This window comes from Panthera uncia, chromosome A2 (assembly GCF_023721935.1).
Source record: "Panthera uncia isolate 11264 chromosome A2, Puncia_PCG_1.0, whole genome shotgun sequence".
Lineage (NCBI taxonomy): Eukaryota > Metazoa > Chordata > Mammalia > Carnivora > Felidae > Panthera > Panthera uncia.
In genome coordinates, this window is record NC_064816.1 from 93,605,889 (window position 1) to 93,627,908 (window position 22,020).

A 22,020-nucleotide genomic window follows, 5' to 3' on the forward strand; every position below is an offset into this window, starting at 1 on the left:
TCTCTTGGCTAGGCTCTTCTCTGACAGCGCTTTCAACTATAAAATGTTCTCTCTCCTATTAAGGAGATAATGTGATATTAAAGTGAATACCAACGTAATTACAAATTAATGAGTGACGAATACTAGCGGGACCAGAAATGAACGTGAATATGGAGAGTCTGCTCTAACTTTCCAGCTGCCACACAAATGGATAAGGTCAAACTCATTCTCCCTAGGGCCTAATGTAATAGCTCAGACTACTAGTCTCAGCATCATCAAATGTTAGAGCCACAGCGAGCTTTGGAGACCCCCTCACTTTGCAGATGAGGGAAACTGAGGCTTAGAGAGAATGAGTGGCTCACCCAGAGTCACACATCCAGTAGTTAGAAGGCTTTAGGCTAAAATCCTTACCTCTCATTTGTGCTTATTCCCAAAGAATACACTTCACCTAGAATCCTAGAAATGAAGGGTCCTTAAAGGGTCTCTCAAACCTGTGTCTTCTATATCTTCATCAGATTATTTAGAAAGAAAGTTTCTTTACATGTACCATTTTATTAAATTACTGCTCCCCCTCCCACCATGCTTTTTACTCAAGAATATAGGTTGGAAATAAATAAGATAGCTCTGAAAAATATTATGAAGCTTTAACTTTCCGTGCATATTTTACAAAAAGGAAAATATTCAGTGTTTAAAATAACTTTAGGGACGCCTGGGTGGTTCAGTCAGTTAAGCGTCCGACTCTTGATTTCAGCTTAGGTCATGATCTTGTAGTTTATGGGTTCGAGCCCCATGTCGGGCTCTACACTGACACTGTGGAACCTGCTTGGGATTCTCTCTCTCCCTCTATCTGCCCTCCCCTCCCCCACCAAAGTAAATAAATAAAAGTAAATTAAAAAAATAACTTTAAAGAGGGTAAATATGATTCTGTTGAAAGCAGTTTATCCTCTGCCATCTCTTTTTATGATATTATTCCTGGTAAATAGGCCTAGTCGAAATGATATCCAAAGTCTAAGGAGAAATATTAGAGCTAGGGTAAATAACCCTCAAGTAACCACATGCCCCTAGTACTGTGATATTTGGTATTATCTAAATAAAAACATAAATTTTAGAAATTTAAAAAAATTTATGTGATTGGCATAATTGAGAGTCTACAAGTTTCAAAATATGTAAATGGTTCAAATTAAAATAAGAGGGTAAAAATTACCTGATCAGAAAAAAAAATAATCAATACCTGTAATGAACAAAATCCCAATCCTTCTTTTCCATGTAGGGTGAACCTGGCGCCCCTGGTGAAAATGGAACTCCAGGTCAAACAGTAAGTTATTGATTACTTGATTGTAAATCTAAATGTGTACACTCTTTGCAAGCTGGAACTTCTTTAATGTTTTTGCTAATTACCATTTCCCTCGGCATTGTATTCTTTGATATTTTTCTAATAACTTTCTGCATACTTAATTGAAATCCATTACCTTTTAGTTGGAATTAGAACAAGACCTAGTTATTTCTAGTGGATTCTTACGCATGTTGGAAATTGGACCAAGCAAATTATGCCTGTGACATTTTTTAAATTAGCATTCTGGATTTCATTGAAAATATTTCTGCTTCTAGGGAGCTCGTGGGCTTCCTGGTGAGAGAGGACGTGTCGGTGCCCCTGGCCCAGCTGTGAGTATTTCCAATTTTGTCCCTTTTTATCCTTTTAAATAGTCTTCTAACAACTGCTGTTTAACTTTTCCTCTTGACTTTTTCTCCTTATTTTCTTCATAGGGTGCCCGTGGAAGTGATGGAAGTGTGGGTCCTGTGGGTCCTGCTGTAAGTTTTGACACTGAAGAATTTGGAAGGGGTTGAGAGTGTGGGATGGGAACTATCTTCTTTATTAATTTGTAAAAAGACACCATTTTAGACCCCTTACCAAATGTTCTATGAGGTCTTTTGGAAGTTCTCTTTATAAGTACTAGTATCCCTAGGGCTTTTCATTGATGCACAAAGTAAAATCAACCTCACCTTGGATACCTTGAATGTCTTCCCTTTGATATTAATGACAACAGACTAGCTGTCACTTTTCTCTTTGCCGGTAGGAACCAGCCACTCTGAGCCACTGCAATCTTCTAGCCTCATTGTATTGTTAATTTACTGGGAGGAAGTTTCTTACCGTATTCTACTTTGATTTCAGGGTCCCATTGGGTCTGCTGGCCCTCCAGGCTTCCCAGGTGCTCCTGGCCCCAAGGTAAAAACACTGGTGACCATTGTCATTACCTTGATAAACTTCTTATTATGATGTGAAAGACACAGACTGTGTTTGCAGATAGATAATTACAGAACAGGTAACTTAATGAGTCGCCCTTTCCAAATGGATATAGAATGGCTACTTTTCTCACTCCAAGCATGAAATAGATCATGTCTCTATACTTGAGCCCAAGGACATAGATATAAAAGCCAACATGGAGGTTTATTTTATGGGACCCCTCTGAAATAGACTCCCAAACTAGTCAGGACTGACTAGCTGAGAACCAGTCTCCACTGGTTCAGAGGTGTAGAGACAGAGGTAGGAGAGACAGAGGCAGAGAGACAGAGGTAGGTGAAGATGGTAGCCAAGATGGGAGAACTAGACCAGGAAAACAGGAACCCAAATCCAAATCTGTGGTACCAGACCAGGTAAGGGAAATGATCGCAGTTCTGAAGAAAGTTCATGAAACTTGATGTCCTAAAAATGGAGATATGCTGTTTCATTATTCGCAGACTAATGCCTCAGTGTCATTCCTTCTTTTAGGGTGAACTTGGACCGGTCGGTAATCCTGGTCCTGCTGGTCCTGCGGGTCCCCGTGGTGAAATGGGTCTTCCAGGTGTTTCTGGCCCTGTTGGACCTCCTGTAAGTAGTCATTGTCGTTAACCTCAGGGAGTGGAAGAAAGCCAAAAGAGTGAAGGTGGGCTCAGAGAAGAATGGAAATACTCCTATGAACTGATATCCTTCTCCCTTCTTTTTCTTCGTAGGGTAACCCTGGAGCCAACGGCCTGACTGGTGCGAAGGGTGCTGCTGTGAGTATATGGCTATTACGTGCTGCTCTGCTTTTAAAGGCACTTTAAAGAGCACCACCTCATCTGCCAATCATCTTATGATGAGTCACCCCGCATTCTCTTCACAGGGCTTGCCCGGTGTTGCTGGGGCACCTGGCCTCCCTGGACCCCGTGGTATTCCCGGCCCTGTTGGTGCTGCTGGCGCTACTGGTGCCAGAGGACTCGTTGTAAGTGATCGTGGCCACAGCTTCCATCGTCCTGAAGTACTAGCTCTGCCATCATCTTGTCACCATCTAGACTTCCTCTTGTGGATTTATCGTTTTTATGTTTCCTTTTCTTAGCATTTTTAGTTTGCATTTCTTCTATGAGTGCATGTACATGTATGTTCTGTATGTCCATCTGTCTCTCTCTCTCTCTCTGTCACACGCACACAAACACTCCCGCTATCCTAGAACATTACCCAAAGGTCAGTGAGGTACATTTCTATTATCAGCCTTGTCCTTTCAACTAAGCCATTCTGCTATAAGCTGTTCCAATATGAATTGGACACATTTCTTACAGAACCTGAACTTCTCTTTACCTTGATCCGTGAATATTCCAAGATGCTTGTCTGTAAAAGAGTTGTGACAAATGTTTGTCATTTGACCACTGTTTTGTAATGAACCCTAGGGTGAACCTGGTCCAGCTGGTTCCAAAGGAGAGAGTGGCAACAAGGGTGAGCCCGTAAGTAGTTCTATAATTACAATTTGATGGGTTTGTTACTTTTTCAATCCTAAAAGTAATACTTTTGCTTTTTTAAAAAAGTTATTATTTTTTCTCTGGGTGGATTTGACATAAAAATGATTTTTTTTCTACTCCCTCCTCTTTTGCTTTTTCCATGAAACAGGGCTCTGCTGGTCCTCAAGGTCCTCCTGGTCCCAGTGGTGAAGAAGGAAAGAGAGGCCCCAATGGTGAAGCTGGATCCGCTGGCCCCTCTGGGCCTCCTGGGCTGAGAGTAGGTTCCAGATGCTCTTGACACCCAGGCACACCAACCAGAGGGATAGAACACCCTTTCATTGGAAATTGGTCAGAATGACTGAGGGAGCATCTGCTCTCCATCTGCTTTTCTAGATCAGTGACTCAGTCTGGTCTGGGAACAGGATTGACCTACTGTTGTAGAATGTCTCCTGCACACATCCCTCTGGGGTTCGGGTGAAATTTTTTGGCTTGGCCTGTGTTGGTCTCTCTCCCTTAAGGGCATCACGGTTTCTCGCATGCATGCCATATTTCTGTGAACACTGCCCTGTTGGATTCTAGGATTTTCCCTGACTCTTGCTGTTTCATGTACTCTCTCACAGGGAAGTCCTGGTTCTCGTGGTCTCCCTGGAGCTGATGGCAGAGCCGGTGTTATGGTAAGCTGTCCATTCCTCACTCCCAGGGAGAGAATTCGGTGGGTGTGTCCCCCGCCTAAGCACCCTTCTCTCCCCCTTCTGTTGAACAGGGCCCTCCTGGCCCCCGCGGTGCTACTGGCCCTGCTGGTGTCCGAGGCCCCAATGGAGATGCTGGTCGCCCTGGAGAGCCCGGCCTCATGGGACCCCGAGTAAGTTTCAGAAAGATTCTGAGTGAGTCACACCTGGCACCGTTTCCTTTTTTAAAGGGATGATTAATATCAGAAGACGACAATAAAAAAATCATCAAACGTAAATCTGCTAGTAGATTTGCTGATGGTTGCCTTTTTAATGTAACTTTATCAACACTCAGAGATACTTTTACGAATTTGGTTAGTTCGTAAATTTCTTATTTACTGCTTGATACAATGGCCAGGAGGTTTTGGAAAAATAGATTGATTTTAATATATCCAAATTAGGTTGGTTCTCCTATCAGCATGAATCTTGTATCTCAATTTGTGAGTTTTATATAAGGTGTTCATGAAACGTATTAGGACTATACATTATCAGTGTATTAGATTCATAAGTGAAATCATTTTTCCAGCAATCACAAAATGCTGTAATGTATTCAGCATCACACTAGCCACAGAGAAATGACCTTTAGATTCGTAGACACTCTAATCCATAGCAATAGAGTGATTTTTTTGCCTCCATTATCTCTTATGGATGAATATCATCTGTAATTGTCCCATAAACAAGTAATAAACACACCAAATATAGCAATAAAAAATCCACTTTGAAAATTGCTGACTAAAAGTATTTGTTTTTCTGTTATGAGGTAAATAACATGATACATTTTGCCCCTATAGTATGGTGCTTAACACTTTCTTGAGATATCTGTAAATGAATCACTTGCACTAAAATCCAATAAAAGGAAAGGCATAAAAGATAGAAAGAAGAAAGATTTCAGAGCTCTTTCCATACCTCCCAGTGATTTACCCTAGGCAACAAACAAGAAGTCAGGGGGAAAATGCTTTTGTGAGATTTTAATGAATTGGAGCCTTGAGTATGTGCGTTAAAGTGCCAACATGAAAGCATCCTCATTTATTTTATAGGGTTTTCCTGGTGCCCCTGGAAATGTTGGCCCAGCTGGCAAAGAAGGTCCCATGGTAAGAACTGCTCATTTTCCATTATATTTTCAAGGACACTTATTGCACCCTTATCAAGTCTATTCTGTGGCTTCTTTATACATGAACACACAGAAAATAAATATCAGCCACATACATCATCTGGGAATGCAAAGTAATAGATTGTAATTATGGAGTCCAAATGAATGCAGGACTGAAAGGAGAGAAGGAAAGAGAAAAACATGGCAGGGAAAATTGAAGAGGGTGACAGGGGTACGGGAAGGGAGGGGAAAGCAGGAATTGTGTACATATGAGATTGACTTGGCCGTGTGTGTACTGACATCCTATTTAGAAAAGGAAAATAGATTCATAATTTATTGACACTTTATACCAGGAAGCTGTTTGCATTCAGAAAATGATTCTGTTTCATCCCATGGCAGCATCACAAGTTTGAGGTTGTGAGGCCCTGTTGATGCCGAATGAACTTTAAATAAACTCTGCTTTCAGGGCCTCCCTGGCATTGATGGCCGGCCTGGACCAATTGGCCCAGCTGGAGCAAGAGGAGAGCCTGGCAACATCGGATTCCCTGGCCCCAAAGGCCCCACTGTAAGAACGCCACACTCTCTTCTCCCTCGGCACTTCTTTGCCACATTTCACCAAAACTCTCTTTTCTCTCCTGCCCTCAGTCCGCTCTACCTCAAGGGGGCCAGGGGGAGGTCCCTTTCAACACAAGAAAACAACAAGCCACTTACCACATTAATAATTGATCTCCAATATGTCACTGCACCCCTGATGGAAACCTATCTCCTGAGTCTATGCCTCTGCAAACACAGGTGGACCTTATTGTACTTGGACTTGCAAGAAGATGGATCACGCCCCAGCTAAACAGAATTCAAAGACTAGGAACCTTAGAAAACAATCAAGCAAGAAATTAACATTTCAAAATTTTCATGGTTAATTTGACATTAAATGTGTACTTTTTTAATGTTTGTTATAGGGTGATCCAGGCAAAAATGGCGATAAAGGTCATGCTGGTCTTGCCGGTGCTCGGGTAGGTGCCAACTTCTGCCTGTAGCTGCCCACATAGTACCCGCTTAGGAAACACACAGCCTTTGAGGCCACCTGATATAATTCTGGCATTTTCTTTTCAAAATGGCATCCCCAAGGATCCTTTTACCATCAAAAAATGTCTTTTTTTTTTTTTTAACTGCACTTACAAAGCAGTGAGCTGTAACGAATCAGAATGTATACTAGGTCAAAAATATTTATGGATGCATTTGATTTTTATTTATTTTATGGTTAAAGAGCTATGCATATGCTAGTAGCATTCTCTGGCCTTCATAAATTGCCCTCCATCCGTGGACTTCCCACAAGCCATTTCAAAAGTTAGTACTTGGGCAGGGGACCCACAATGAGTCATTCTAAGATGATAAGCTTTGAGGAAGTAATGCGTGAGGCTTTGAGACTTCTTAAACTGTCTCACTGGTAATTCTGAGCCTCTCTGTGAAACTTTCTAGGGTGCTCCAGGTCCTGACGGAAACAATGGTGCTCAGGGACCCCCTGGACCACAAGTGAGTATTTCTTCCATTCTTGTTCTTTGCTGCCCTGCAACAAATCCAGTCCTGCAAAATGACCATCTCATTTTTCCAGTCCAAGAGTTCTATAGGTAGACAGCAGTGGTGGCATACACCTCTATTCATGCTATCTTGCCTATCACTTTCAGGGTGTCCAAGGTGGAAAAGGTGAACAGGGTCCCGCTGGTCCTCCAGGCTTCCAGGTAAGTCAATTAAAACATACAGAATACTGCCTCTGGTCAGACTATCCAGCTACAAATCACCATAGCACTCCCCCCACCACACAGAACCTGATTTCAGAACTGTAAAGTTAAATGAAAATTTACTTTTTCAAGGCAAACTTTTGTGTAATGCTGTAATAACACGCAATAGTTGGTGATCATGTCACTATCAGTATCCAGAAAAACCCAATTATTAGCATCCTGTGAATGTAGCCCTAAGATTGAGATTTGTGGCTTGTTTGTTGTTTCCTAGGGTCTGCCTGGCCCTGCAGGTACAGCTGGTGAAGTTGGCAAACCAGGAGAAAGGGTGAGTGAAACAAGTGCTAGTAGACTTACCTGAAGTTGGGACTTTTCCCCCTTGTAATGCCCTCCTGCAGTGCAATTACAATAGGCAAAAAGAACCTTCTTATTTCACATGTTAATGATAGTGTTCTGCCTACCTGGGTACTTTGGAGAGAATAAACCAACTTACTCATTTTTGTTGGAATAATGAATCCTTCGTTTTAAAGACTGAATGAAACACTGCATTATGGAAGTAAAATGTACCAATGAACATTCCATTTAATAGCCTTACTTTTTGTATTGTTCATGGTAACGTTAACATGCAAATTATTTCCTTTCCCATAGCAAAAAAGTAAATGCGCTGATTTTCCATCAAACTAGACCCTGAAAAAGTGCGTTTAATATTTTTCTTGGCATTCAGACATGACACTGCTAGCCACAATCAGGGCATGAATTCTGAGTCATTTTCTCTGGTAATTGTGATGAATGTGCCTCAATTCAGTTACATTCTGTGGCCTGGTCTCCTTTGTCAACAGTGGGGCACATTAAGGAGACAGCTGGTCAGTAATAAAGGAGATACACTTGGGTATACAATTAACTAGGTAATGTGCAGAATATGATCATTTCTATTAAGAAAGCAGTCTGTTATATAACTAAAAATAAGCAATGTCTGATACTGTTCATCATTATTTATCATATCAAATGAGATAGTCTGTTTTGTCATTTTTTTAAAAGCAATAAACTAAGTAATGGAAAGCTTAAATTTGTTGGTACCAGCTTCTAGCATAGAAGTATCTTTGATATCAGTGGAATTCTCACTTTTTGTACCTGTCCGTATACAACAAATTTCTCTTATTCCTAATAGCCCTGTACTTGTACACTCAGGGAGGTAGAGCCTTCGTGGCTTTATGCCGCTATGTTGAAATTACCTAAGTATAATCATAAGTGGATTTCAAGAACATACGTACATTTCATGATTTATTTATTATCATGTTTTGCCTAGGGTCTCCCTGGTGAATTTGGTCTCCCTGGTCCTGCTGGCCCAAGAGTAAGTGTTATTTAATTAACTTTCATAAACTTCTGGTGATGTGTTTGTAAAACAAGTAGTGCTTTCTTTTGAAAGCTATTGATGACCTTGCAATAGGTTCTGAGACTCTTCTGTAGTTACACATAATCTGTAGAGAATGTTTGATCTGTAAATTAAATCAAAAATTTAAATTTAATTATTCGTATTTCTTAGCCAAAAACCACAGTTATAAAAAACATAAATGAGCTAATATATGTATTATATTCAGTAACTTATATATACAAGTATGATATATTTATGACAAACAAGAAAAAGTAATGTCTTACTAAGATTTGAAGTCAGTTTTGCAATGCATGTTGATGCTCAAACTCTAATGCCAAAATCATGAATCTGCTCTTATAAAAAAAATAAATAGATTTGGTTTGTCTGTAGTCATTGGAAAAACTGGAATGATCACTTTGCCCCACAAGTATCCTATTATATGGTCAGTTACCAAATTTAGTATCATAAAACCATAGTTATAAAAAAGGTCTTTGAAACAGGTGCAATGTGGACTGTGTACATGTTAAATATTCTGGGCCATGGAATACCACCATGTCATGGTGATATTTACATACAATTGAGAGATATTTAGAAAGGTAGGTAGACACATGCACACACACACACACACACACACACACATATACATATACATCCTGTTAATATTATAATTGTTACATCACTATTGCATAAGGTTATAAAAAGGGAGCATAGACATGACAATATCTCATCTTATTTACACCTAGCATTGCTCTTCATTTAAAATGGCACAGTCTTTCCCAATGAATACCATGCATAACTGATGTCTGTTTTTATCTGTGGACCTATTACAAAAAAAAAAAAAAAAAAAAGAATGACTTCCAAAGGTTGAATGTTGTACTCTAGAAGAAAAACATTCCGCGGTTACAGCCACAAAACACTAAAGCTGAATGAGACTTTAGAGATTATCTCATCCCATTCGTTCATTTTACTACCAGAGAAATTAGGGAAAAATAACTATAATTTGTTAATGGACCAGGATTCAAAAGCTAAAAATCTGTGAACTCTGATGTGAAAAATGGTATCTCTGAAAGTGCTGAACAGTGCAACACTTATATCTGTCTTTTCTTTTCTTTTCTTTTTTCTTTTCTTTTTCTTTTAACAGGGGGAGCGTGGGCCCCCTGGTGAAAGTGGTGCTGCTGGTCCTTCTGGTCCTATTGGAAGCCGAGGTCCTTCTGGACCCCCTGGGCCTGATGGAAACAAGGTAAAATTTTGCATCCCATATTGCTGCTTGGGCCCACTATATTCTAGAGTAGCTAGATCATTCACAATAGTAAATGAATTGTTTTTCAGAGTTTTTATTTCCAATTCTGTGTTGATTTCCATCACAGTAAATGACAATCTGATTCTAGCAGACCTGAATTATTCCAAAAGAAGGGAAATCCCAGTGTTCTACATACATAAATGAATTAGTATGGGTTTACTCTTGTTTCACCAAACTGTTTATACTTTGGGTTGTTTGGGTTTTTTGTTTTTTGGTTTTTTTTTTTAGTTTATTTTTATTTTGAGAGAGAGAGTGCACATGCAAACTGGAGAGAGAGAATCCTAAGCAGGCTCCATGCTGTCAGTGCAGAGCCTGATGTGGGGCTTGATCTCACGAACCATGAGATCATGACCTGAGCTGAAATCAAGAGTCAGATACTTACCCGACTGAGCCACCCAGGCACCCCTATACTTTGATTTTAATCTAGAAACATCATATAATTTTGGACAGTATTTTTAGAGAACAAAGTTTCACCTTCTTACCATGCTACTTCAGAGAGTAAAATTTCAAAAGGTAGTCTAAATTTTAATAACAGAAGAGGTAAAAATTAAGTGGCCAATATATTCATCCCCAAAACATAAGCCTGGCAACTTGTATTTCAAAACAGAATCTGTGGTTTAGATTTTAAAATAGATAGAATTACACACTTCTGAAAAACAGATGAACCACAATAAAGAAAAGCAACTCATATTACTCCTGATTTCTACCTTTAAGGGGAAAAAAATGTAAGGATTAGCTGCAAAAAGCTATTTTGGTATGTGGAAGGATATTGGAAAAAATAAAAAGGAAAGAGGGAGAGAGGAAACAAGAAAGAAAATATGGTTTGGTGAGGTAGTACTTCCAAAGACTTTTATCTTAGAAGTTAGTCGATAGGTTTTAAGTATGTGGAATTGTAGGGTTTTTATATAAAGTGGAAGCTATAGTTCCTGCTCTTAAGGAGATTAAAATGTAAACATCTCCCCCGTTGATGAGGTTTCTTTACCTATTTCCTGTGTGGGCTAAGAGACTTATCCTTGAAAAATGTTTGTGGGCAAACATTTTTCACTCTCTGCATCCTATTGTCCTGCCCTCTTCTTCTCCACGCCTGCCTGCCTGAAGAGGACTAGGAGCGGGTTATAGAAAAATCACAGCCACCCACTCCCACTTCTCTTCTCTTTAGCCACGGTGTCATTAATAGCATCTCCCTCTGTTAGATTCTCCCTCCTTTCAACAGCCCTCCTTTGTGTCTCTAAACTGGCAAGAATGCTATCTATTAAATGTTTAAATTGGAATCCTTCAAGAGTTCGAGTCTTCATTTTCTTCTTTTGCCACTGAAATAATTGATTTCACATGTGTTTGATTCAAGGGTGAACCTGGTGTGCTTGGTGCTCCAGGCACTGCTGGTCCATCTGGTCCCAGTGGACTCCCAGGAGAGAGGGGTGCTGCCGGCATACCTGGAGGCAAGGGAGAAAAGGTACCCTCTCAGTGTTGGACCCTAAGACATGTTGTTGATGAACTCTAGCAAAGAAGGCTGCACAGGGTTGCCCAGTTTTTTACAATTCTTGGTAGGTGGTCTGGTAGCATTTTGATATCTATCAATACCCATTTCCCTCTGCCACCTAGCACCTACGCATTTCTAAACTCACTAATCTGGCAAAATTCCTTGCTACCATGGAATTTCACGCAAACAGATGGTGTTGAGTAATACATGAGGCTCATTTTAATGCCACTAACAATAATGCCTCATCCTGCCCTAATTAATGGGAAGAAGCTATATTGAACAGCTGTCAACCGTGCTGCTGCATTAGTTATGCCATAAGAGTGATCAGACACTGAAGCCCATTGTGATGTTGCCTTATAATTCTGTCCACATGAATTTGTACCTTGCTTGATTATGCTTCAGGAGGGTGTATGGAAATTAGAAAAGAATATTTAACAATAATCTGGAGAGGGCCTTGAATTATTTTTTCCTTCATTTTTTTTCCTCATTCAACATTCTATAGAATAGTAGGGAATCAAGACATTACTAAAAATGTAAGCAACCGAAGGTATAAACACTTCAGATTAATTTTGCTTCAAAAATGTGGTTGGAAAACGAAAAGCTACTCTTGCTTTATACTTTCAGGGTGAAACTGGTCTCAGAGGTGAAATTGGTAACCCAGGCAGAGATGGTGCCCGTGTGAGTAGAATTTTGTTTGTTTGTGTGTACTTAGATTGGTATTTTGTTTTATTTTATTTTTACATTTCACTCGATTTGAGGTGGGCAGTTTTCCAAAATAGAACTGACAAAAGGATCCAGGTTTAGTGAAAGACTATTCCTTTCCTTCCTGGATCTCTGAATAGTAATATCATTTTACATGTCCCAAAAGAAAGATTCAACAGAACTTATCCCTTTGAAAATCAAAACCTGAATTTCTTAACCTCCTTAGTGTTAACTATACGAAGTACAAACTATAAACCAAAAGCTCTAGGTTAAATAGAATTTCAAGTGACCGTTCAAATTATTATAGGGCTTTAGAAAAACAAAACAAAACAAAACGATAACTCTTACATTTTAAAAAGCCAAAACCTCTAACAAGGTCCCATTTATTCAAATGTATGTCCTAAGAATTTATCACCTGAAGAGCAGTCCCAACGATTACCTGTTACTGCCCTGGTGATGCCAAAGATAATCCCGTAAAGGTATAATAACCCTACCAGAGCATTGGCAACATGGTTCTTCCAGGCCATCAGCTACCTCGGTCCTTTGTCTCACCTCCCTCAAAGCTGATAACTCACTCTGGCACATTGATAATAGTCCTTTCTCTGAGTCACACAGTCCTAGTGGTCTCAAACAAGGCTACTCATTTGCTGCTCTCTAGGGAATTTGACAAGAGCAGAGAGTTCAGATCTCCCCAATTCATAACTTGCCCTTGACTGACACATTTCTATAACCTTTATCACTGGGGGTACTTTCCTCCTGAGAGCCGCTTCTAATAGTTTTGATAATTAGAACTGAAATGCATCAAAAGCCTTCTCGATGTCCATCCAGAGTGTGCGGTGAAAGTGTTCAGTCACTGTATAAGCACAGCAAGGGGGAATGGCAAGGGTCACTTTTGAAACTGGGGGTGTTATTAATAAGACTCATTTCCTTTTGGTATTAGGGTGCTCCTGGTGCTGTAGGTGCCCCTGGTCCTGCTGGAGCCACTGGTGACCGGGTAAGCACACATTTTCACGGAGTTGCAACTCTCTGAGCCAACAGCAGTATCTAAAATTTCCTGCCTGCCCCAGCCCCAGGGAGCCCCAGCAATTCATTTTTATGACTTGGTATAAAGCCTACTTATTTAAAAACCTATCTGTTGTGATGGGGCAGCAGGAAACAAATGCTGTGTGTTTAAAGTTCTCTTTCCCTTCGTATAGATGTGCTAGCTATCTGATCTATACTTTAATCCCTATCATTTGTTTTAAAGACTTTCCCTGTTGCCCATTAACAATATCCTAATGCACTGAGCCTTCTCAAAGCCTTCAATTGTAAAAAATCAATAAAATACATAGTGTGCCCATTTCACATCGAACAGTCTACTTAAAATAGACCTTATTTATTGTATTGCACAGATTGCAGCAAATAGATCAGCTCAGTGTCCATCTAAAAATTAAAATGTCCTCCTCCTAGTATTGTGGGCACTGATTTATAGTGTTTTTGCAAGTGTATGACCAATACCACTTCAACCCCCAAAATGAATACAACAGTAAGCACAGTAAGAATCCATTTTATTTTACTGTCTGAGATGAGCATTAGTTTTCTCTTCTGATGTGACTGCAAACCCTGACAAGAGCCCACTGTCTACCGCTGTTCCCTCCCCCCACCTCCTCTTTGAACACATTAACAGGCTCATCTTTGGTTCCATTAAAGGGTGAAGCCGGTCCTGCCGGTCCCGCTGGTCCTGCTGGTCCTCGTGGTAGCCCTGTAAGTAGAAACCTGGGTCATTTTGGACACTCATAGCCTTTAGACATGAACGAATCTAATACTGCTACGACATTCTTCAATCCCTTCTCCCACCTAGGGTGAACGTGGTGAAGTTGGTCCCGCTGGCCCCAACGGATTTGCTGGTCCTGCTGTGAGTATCACATAATGATGGTTAACCCCAGAACATCCCAAACTGGCAAGTAGAGTGAGCTGGAATGCCTGAACTCCAACTATTCCTTTCTAACAGGGTGCTGCTGGTCAACCTGGTGCTAAAGGAGAGAGAGGAACCAAAGGGCCCAAGGGTGAAAATGGCCCCGTTGGTCCCACGGGCCCTGTTGGATCTGCTGGCCCATCTGTAAGTTGAATTCATTGGTGGTCAACACAGCCTGTGTAGTTACCCTTCAAATCTTATCATTCAACCTATATCAATCAAGTGCCTACTGTAACTACACCAGGAATGTAAGAGTTAGCATTTGCATACTGCTTTATAATTTATAGAAATTTCATAAATATTGTCTCATCTTACTTCTTTGGTAACCCAGTGAGGGTGGTAACACTGAAAAAAGGACATTTATCTTATGACACAGATTACCATTTTTGATTTCGGGATTTGCTTCTAATAGATCTAGGAATGATACTTTTTTTTTTTTTTTTTTTTTTTTTTTAGGAATGATACCTTTGAAGAAAAAAGCAACATGTATAAGAACTCTTTTGTGATTTGACCCCATCTTTTTTTGTCAATTTCCATTTAGGGTCCAAATGGTCCCCCTGGTCCTGCTGGCAGTCGTGGTGATGGTGGCCCTCCTGTGAGTATTTATAATGGAGGACATTTCTTTCTTTAGAATCTATGAAAACCTTGAAACTTTGGAGATTTTTGGTTAATTTTGGACTATAATAAGGAGACTCTTGAAATTCAAGTTAACTGTATCTGAAGATATTCTGGTGTTGAAATGATAGTCAGGCCAAGGGATATTGACTTAATCCCAACTGGAGCTCAGTGTAGTGTATGTTGCTACCCCTCACCTGAGGCAATAACCAAAGTTAATGCCAGGTTGTTGAATTGTGAAATGGGTAAAAAGATTTCTCTTTATCCTTTTGCCGATGCCCCCCTTCTCCTGCCTGACCATGCCCTTTCTCTTGGCACCCAGTGCTGTTATGCAGATTCCTTAAACACCCAGACCTCCCAAGGAATGAACTGCACTGACTCCTTCCTGCTCTTGCTGGACAGCAATTAATACTCATGGTCTTTTGTTGTACCTTCCTGTGTAAACAAAATTACTTATCCAGTGTCCACTTCTTTTGCACCCAGCCAAGTGGTTAAGACATTTATTAACGTATGCACGTGTAATAATAGCATGGTGTCTTCTTGTTCTTAAAACCATCAGGTTACATACCCACATTTCAAAAAGGACCATCAGAGCCTTAATGCAAAATATGGGTGTTGCAATTGGGGCACGCTGGTCGGAAAGCTGTGTAGAGATGGAAGGTCTTTGGGGTTCTTGTTTTTTTTTAATTTTTTTTTTTTACCGTTTTTATTTATTTTTGAGACAGAGAGAGACAGAGCATGAACGGGGGAGGGGCAGAGAGAGAGGGAGACACAGAATCGGAAGCAGGCTCCAGGCTCTGAGCCATCAGCCCAGAGGCCGACACGGGGCTCGAACTCACGGACCACGAGATCGTGACCTGAGCTGAAGTTGGACGCTTAACCACCTAAGCCACCCAGGCACCCCCTTTTTTCTTTTTTTTTAAATTTTTTGGGGGGTTCTTGTTAAATAATACCCTATATGAGGTTGCCACCACCTACTCCTTGGTCCATCTGTGGTCACGTGTATTGAGGAGTTGTCAGAGGAGAAGTTTCCATCTTACCCACATCCCTAGAGCTGCCATTGATTGTGGAATTTTAATGTGCTTGGTTCTTAGGGTGCTACTGGTTTCCCTGGTGCTGCTGGACGGACTGGTCCTCCTGGACCCTCTGTAAGTAAATCACTTCAAAATGTGTCATTTAGCCAAACAACCTTGCCTCTAATAGGAAATTGGTAAGAAACTCTCTAGAAACACGCTACTAATATTTTGCTATTACTTTCCTGGTCTGAAATCAGTTTTCCTGAACCATTAAGACAAAATCATCACAAATTATATTTTATAATATCGGCTTAAGAGGCTTTTATTCATGTGAACACAAGTCCCTTTTTAGGGGCACGGTCTCTTCGTTAAAAATAAAAAAAAAAACAGAACAGTTTTAGTCACATATCAGATATTTCTATATCTAATTACCCTTTATGGCCAACATTCTGCCTCCGTTGTTAAGGTATAATTGTTCCAGAATTTAAAGGTGGTTTGGCCTCTAATTTAATTCTGATTCAGACTCTCCTGTCAGGACTCAAGAGAATTTAATTAATTACCAAGGATTAAGTCTTCCGGTTAAGGTTTCAGGGAAAAAAATCACAAAGATGTTGATTTCTTGGAATCCTTTTACAGGTTCATAACAGAAAAATCTTCATTCCCTGTAGGCATTTAATTAAACCTAGTTGAGAGCATATGTGAATCCTCAATTATGAACAAAATTCCAGTATGGTCTTTTTTCAAAAAGAAATGAGCAGAGTCCTCCAAAACCCAAAGTCCCATTCATTGACGACGAACTCTTCTAACTCTACATAGTTCTGATTCCAATATGCCAGGATCCTGGTAGCACAGCATTGCTTTTCCTCGCTGACATTTGCCATAGCCTCTGCTTCAGTTATTCATTTTGCCATAACCTCCGGAGAAAGGATGGGAGCTGCTTCTCTCCATAAGAAAGACTATTACAAACCCTAAACATGTCCCCCAAACGGTCAGGGTATCATCCTGTTGCTTCACACTGTTTGCATCTTAATATCTGGAACCTCAGCTGCTCTCTCCCAGGTCTGTGATGATTAACTGAGGATAAATGACCTTGCCATTTGCTCACAGGGTATCACTGGCCCTCCTGGTCCCCCTGGTGCTGCTGGTAAAGAAGGACTTCGTGGGCCTCGGGGTGACCAAGGTCCAGTTGGCCGAACAGGGGAAACAGGTGCATCTGGTCCCCCTGGCTTTGCTGGTGAGAAGGGTCCCTCTGGAGAGCCTGGAACTGCTGTAAGTGATTTCAAGCTTCTCTTTCTTAATACCTTGTGTTGAATTAAAATAAAGCCTTACACAGATCTTCAAGTGGCATATATTTGTTGATGAGTGTTGCAGGCTTTCAAGTAGAGCTCAATTTGAGCCAGGAAATCTGTCCAACAGATACTGAGGTGTCATAGCTTCAGCAGTTGCTCAGAAGGCATGAGATGGGGATGACAATAAATGAGGGAACTCACTCTTTTATCAAAATGGCACCTTACTGGTACTGGGAACTGAACAGAATCCCATTGCCATGGTCATCCTATTGTAAATTTATCAAATCTCAGCAAGCTACCAATTCCTTAAACATGCGTTGTTCAGTATCGTTGTTACTCTGAAATGTGTCTTTCTTAGACCTGGTTCAGTTAGAGGCCGAGGTCAAAATTTGCATCTTGGCATAGATTCCATAAAAACTCTATTTCACTACCCCAGATGGCTTCATTAATCACAACCACATATTCTTTAATGTCGTTCCATTGGTGTCAGGGAGGAACTGGGTACAAAGAAATATACTTGCCAACATGAAACTCATCACTAGAGAAAAGATAGTCAAGGATACATCCTACTAATGGAAGGTCACTAGCTTTTTTCTAAACTGAGGATAGCACATTCTCACAATCCTCAAGCCAACCCATATTGTCACTGAGGGGCTTATTAGTAATGGTATTTTTCCTCTTGTTCAGGGACCCCCTGGAACCCCTGGTCCTCAAGGTCTTCTTGGTGCTCCTGGTATTCTGGGTCTCCCAGGCTCTAGAGGTGAACGTGGTCTACCAGGTGTTTCTGGATCTGTGGTAAGTGTTTGACACCATTCTTATTCTCATTAACATAATAAAAGATTTTAAAAGCTGCCACTTCAGATGTGACAGATTGATCACTGAATAACTCCACTTAAGATTTTTTATTCATGGCATTTTCTTTATACAGATCACATGTCACTTATCTAAGAAGCTTTAATACCACCTTACTTAGACACACGCTATAAAGATACAGCTTAATATTATGCAGAATGATTTTTGTTCTTTTTACATGCTTAAGAACTATATAAGCTCTAATTGCATTTACTCCTCTGCAGTGTGAAATGCTGGCATCATTTATCCTGTTGGAAGAATGAAGCTCTGGAAGTTCTGAATCATTCCATTAAATCCTATACATGACAGCAGCTAGGGCTCAGCTCACCTCCATAAACTCTCTCAACTTTATGAATTCATTTCATTTGGGATATCGGACGTAACTAGGCTCACCTGTACAGAACAGCATTCCAAAATTCAATAAAGCTGACCATCTGAGTGTGTAGGATGAGGGCAAGGATAACACTGATGACACTTCTTACCATTTTGTGACCCATTCAGTCTCACTGTACCTTCTCCTTGCAAACTGGAATCTCCTCGCCGGGGTTGTTTAGGAAGGGTGAGGTTTGCTCTCAATCCAATAAGAAGAATGTTGTTTTGTGTTCTCTGCCTCTAGGGTGAACCTGGACCTCTCGGCATCGCTGGTCCACCTGGGGCTCGTGGTCCCTCTGGTGCTGTGGGCGCACCTGGAGTCAATGGTGCTCCTGGTGAAGCTGGTCGGGATGTGAGTATGACGCTTGGTTTGTCATACTAGACTACATACTAACTACATAAACATAGCTAGAAAACCTAGCTGTGTTTCATTATGTGCAACATCATATCCTGAGCTGAGTTCCTCTTGTTCCAAGTTTTGGAACAAGATGGTCTGTTTCTCCATTAAATCAACATGTACTGACCACTCCAGGTATTGAAAATACGAAAAATTACTTGGACTGGGGGATGGATGGGTCTTTGAAGAGCATGCTTCAAAGTTGGCCAAAATATCCAAAACACCTCTAAAAGAAACTAGGTTGGCAAGTTCTTGCTCCTGTCTTTTAACAGTCTGAAAGCGGGTTCACTAGTGAGCACTGGGAGTGATGAAGACGGAGGAGCTGAACTATAGGGGCTGGTGGGTTAAAGAGCCTCACTAAGTGCCTTCATTGGTGTGGTGTCTTCACAGGGCAACCCTGGGAATGATGGTCCCCCAGGCCGCGACGGTCAACCTGGACACAAGGTCAGTATACCTCTCTGTCTTTCTCCAATTGAAAAGTGACCAAAACACAGGACAGTTTGATGCTAAACTTCACTTTGCCTTTGGTAGGGAGAACGCGGTTACCCTGGCAACATTGGTCCAGTTGGCGCTGTGGGCGCACCTGGTCCTCATGGCCCCGTGGGTCCCACTGGAAAACATGGAAACCGTGGTGAACCTGTAAGTTTGTAAATACCAGTCCCTTTGTGCTGCCATCTTTGTAGGCTTCCCTTGTGACCTCCCCACACTTGGGAACTATGGGGGCTTGGGGAGGAGAGTTTTGGGCTTGGCTGATCAGTTATGTTTTTCTTTTTCAACTCACAGGGTCCTGCTGGTGTTGTTGGTCCCGTTGGTGCTGTTGGTCCAAGAGGTCCTACTGTATGTACATGGTGATGATTTCTTTACAAATTAACATTTAAGGAGCCTCAGTCCAGACTGTCTGCGAAGAAAATAAATAATATACAGGCTAGACTTCATATTTTTTTAAAAATGTAGTCCATGTTGAGAATTGCTACAAATAGCTTCTAAGTCCCTTCTATTTCAAATCCCTTCTGCTTGTTTTAAATAATCACAAAAATCTAGCCACTTCACAGGAAGCTCAACTAAAGCAGATTAAGGGAATAGATAACACCCCCATGGCTTTTAAACCTTTGCACATCCTGAGTTGCTTTGTAAACAGATTAAGCAATATTTGTGGGCACGGGAGTCTCATTTTCTAAAGAAGTAAATGTCCTATCTGCCCTTCTTTTTTCTATACAGGGCCCACAAGGTATTCGAGGTGATAAAGGAGAGCCTGGTGACAAGGGGCCTAGAGGTCTTCCTGGCTTAAAGGGACACAATGGACTGCAAGGTCTTCCTGGTCTTGCTGTAAGTAAAATGTGGACATCATGCATGTATACGGATCTTAAAAGATCTTCCTCAAATTTTCACTGCCGTTGTTCTAAAATGTCCGACATCATATTCATTTCCCATTCTCTGGCTCACTCCATCTCGCAGAGATTAATGCCATTTCATCCCAACACAAAAAGGTGAGGGTTAAGGGAAATTGAAATATACATATATTAAAATCTCTTGGCAACAATGTCCTTCAACCCCACTTAAAATAAATATAATTAGAGGAATGACTAATATTGCACTGCTGAAATAGCTTGTAGAAAAAAATATAATTGAATATAATAGACATAATGGGAGAAAAGAGCCCCATTTTACATTTTCAATTTTCTCAATCCAGAGTCCATTGAAACTAAAGTTTTCCATTCAATTTAAAAAAACCTATTTGTCGACACGTGTTCTGAAAGTGTGATTTTCCTGTTCTCTCTTTAAAGGGCCAACATGGCGATCAAGGTGCTCCTGGCTCTGTGGGTCCTGCTGGTCCTAGGGTAAGTCAATCTAAGAGACATTTATCTCTGAAATGGAGTTTATGTCAGGCACTGAGCCCAGGCCTCTGCTTCCTTGTGGGGTTTTTACTGACTCACTCAGACCCTGCGTCCTTCTTCCCTAGGGCCCTGCTGGTCCTTCTGGCCCTATGGGCAAAGACGGTCGCACTGGACATCCTGGTTCAGTCGGACCTGCTGGCGTTCGTGGCTCTCAGGGTAGCCAAGGTCCTGCTGTAAGTATCGTTTTGGGAAATAATAAAGAGCATCACAGACCTAAGGAATATCTTCTTCAGACTAAACCAAGATGGTTACGACAACACATTAAAGTTGTCCCCCACTGCCACATGTTAGTTCTAAAATGTGTAAAAATTATCTGTATGTGATACGTTGTTTAGGTCCATCCCTGCAAGTATGTCTGAGATCAAGTTGTTTATTTACATGGACTTAGTTCTTTTTTACTTATTAGAACATGCTTGTGTGTGATGCTCGACTGAAAATCTGCTGTCACTGATGTCTCTCACTGTGACCAAATACAAAACCTCCTTTTTCTCACGTTCACCTTTGCAGGGCCCCCCTGGTCCCCCTGGCCCTCCTGGACCTCCTGGCCCAAGTGGTGGTGGTTATGATTTTGGTTACGAAGGGGACTTCTACAGGGCTGACCAGCCTCGCTCACCACCTTCTCTCAGACCCAAGGATTATGAAGTTGATGCTACTCTGAAATCTCTCAACAACCAGATTGAGACCCTTCTTACTCCTGAAGGCTCTAGGAAGAACCCAGCTCGCACATGCCGTGACTTGAGACTTAGCCACCCCGAGTGGAGCAGTGGTAGGTCAAGATATCCAAGCCAGAATGGCCCTTCTCACAAGCTGGGTTTTGCAAAGTCAGTTCCCACTGACATTTAGAATGAAAAGGTTTTGGGTAAAAATGGCATTATGTAGAATCATGCCTAATTAGAAGCATTTTCTTCTTCACCAGCATCTAGTTTCAGGCTTCTCTTAATGTGTATTTTTGCATTTTTCATATACTCTGATTTGATGTTTCATGGAGGAGAGGAGAGAAGGAACTGTCTAATCTGGAAAGTAGCCATCCTCTTCCTATTAAATGTAGGGTAGACAATGTTACTTATAAGAATCAAAATCTTGGTCTAGTAATTATTAGAACCTATAGTCTACTCAATAAGAAGTTTTATGAGCTGGGTCTTGTCTTTTTTAAAGGTTACTACTGGATTGACCCTAACCAAGGATGCACTATGGATGCTATCAAAGTATACTGTGATTTCTCTACTGGCGAAACCTGTATCCGGGCTCAACCTGAAAACATCCTAGCCAAGAACTGGTACAGAAGTTCCAAGGTCAAGAAGCACGTGTGGTTAGGAGAAACTATCAATGGTGGTACCCAGGTGAGGAATCCTACAAACATTCCTTCTCCTACTAAATAATATTATTAAGATTGTTTGCTTTTTAATGATCTGCATTTTAGTCGTTTACCCAAATGGGATTGTTAAAAGAACCTGCTCTTTTCTTGGGTTCCAGTTCTATCCTGGAATTGTACATTAAAGATGGATTGATTGAACGTA

At 40.9% G+C, this 22,020-nt stretch overlaps 1 protein-coding gene and 1 long non-coding RNA gene across 3 annotated transcripts in view; one reads left to right on the forward strand and one right to left on the reverse strand.

The window, feature by feature from the left end:
* COL1A2 (collagen type I alpha 2 chain) overlaps positions 1-22,020 on the forward strand; it is a 36,099-nt gene that overhangs the window by 11,680 nt on the left and 2,399 nt on the right. Inside the window, exons 13-50 of the mRNA XM_049641474.1 lie at positions 1,250-1,294; positions 1,588-1,641; positions 1,744-1,788; positions 2,150-2,203; positions 2,747-2,845; positions 2,968-3,012; positions 3,120-3,218; positions 3,661-3,714; positions 3,878-3,985; positions 4,329-4,382; positions 4,472-4,570; positions 5,474-5,527; positions 5,993-6,091; positions 6,483-6,536; positions 7,003-7,056; positions 7,209-7,262; positions 7,534-7,587; positions 8,566-8,610; positions 9,773-9,871; positions 11,277-11,384; positions 12,036-12,089; positions 13,054-13,107; positions 13,803-13,856; positions 13,954-14,007; positions 14,104-14,211; positions 14,609-14,662; positions 15,777-15,830; positions 16,806-16,967; positions 17,675-17,782; positions 18,456-18,563; positions 18,999-19,052; positions 19,140-19,247; positions 19,392-19,445; positions 19,827-19,934; positions 20,393-20,446; positions 20,569-20,676; positions 21,011-21,269; positions 21,659-21,843. Of these exons, the coding sequence (XP_049497431.1) occupies positions 1,250-1,294; positions 1,588-1,641; positions 1,744-1,788; positions 2,150-2,203; positions 2,747-2,845; positions 2,968-3,012; positions 3,120-3,218; positions 3,661-3,714; positions 3,878-3,985; positions 4,329-4,382; positions 4,472-4,570; positions 5,474-5,527; positions 5,993-6,091; positions 6,483-6,536; positions 7,003-7,056; positions 7,209-7,262; positions 7,534-7,587; positions 8,566-8,610; positions 9,773-9,871; positions 11,277-11,384; positions 12,036-12,089; positions 13,054-13,107; positions 13,803-13,856; positions 13,954-14,007; positions 14,104-14,211; positions 14,609-14,662; positions 15,777-15,830; positions 16,806-16,967; positions 17,675-17,782; positions 18,456-18,563; positions 18,999-19,052; positions 19,140-19,247; positions 19,392-19,445; positions 19,827-19,934; positions 20,393-20,446; positions 20,569-20,676; positions 21,011-21,269; positions 21,659-21,843 (3,117 nt within the window). The remainder of the gene's footprint in view (positions 1-1,249; positions 1,295-1,587; positions 1,642-1,743; positions 1,789-2,149; positions 2,204-2,746; positions 2,846-2,967; positions 3,013-3,119; positions 3,219-3,660; positions 3,715-3,877; positions 3,986-4,328; positions 4,383-4,471; positions 4,571-5,473; positions 5,528-5,992; positions 6,092-6,482; positions 6,537-7,002; positions 7,057-7,208; positions 7,263-7,533; positions 7,588-8,565; positions 8,611-9,772; positions 9,872-11,276; positions 11,385-12,035; positions 12,090-13,053; positions 13,108-13,802; positions 13,857-13,953; positions 14,008-14,103; positions 14,212-14,608; positions 14,663-15,776; positions 15,831-16,805; positions 16,968-17,674; positions 17,783-18,455; positions 18,564-18,998; positions 19,053-19,139; positions 19,248-19,391; positions 19,446-19,826; positions 19,935-20,392; positions 20,447-20,568; positions 20,677-21,010; positions 21,270-21,658; positions 21,844-22,020) is intronic.
* LOC125929913 (uncharacterized) overlaps positions 13,768-22,020 on the reverse strand; it is a 67,950-nt gene continuing 59,697 nt past the window's right edge. For both annotated transcript variants that reach the window (XR_007459997.1, XR_007459996.1), the window contains 3 exons: positions 19,390-19,506; positions 18,352-19,218; positions 13,768-13,854 (listed from right to left, as the gene is read on the reverse strand). This is a non-coding gene — a long non-coding RNA (uncharacterized LOC125929913). The remainder of the gene's footprint in view (positions 13,855-18,351; positions 19,219-19,389; positions 19,507-22,020) is intronic.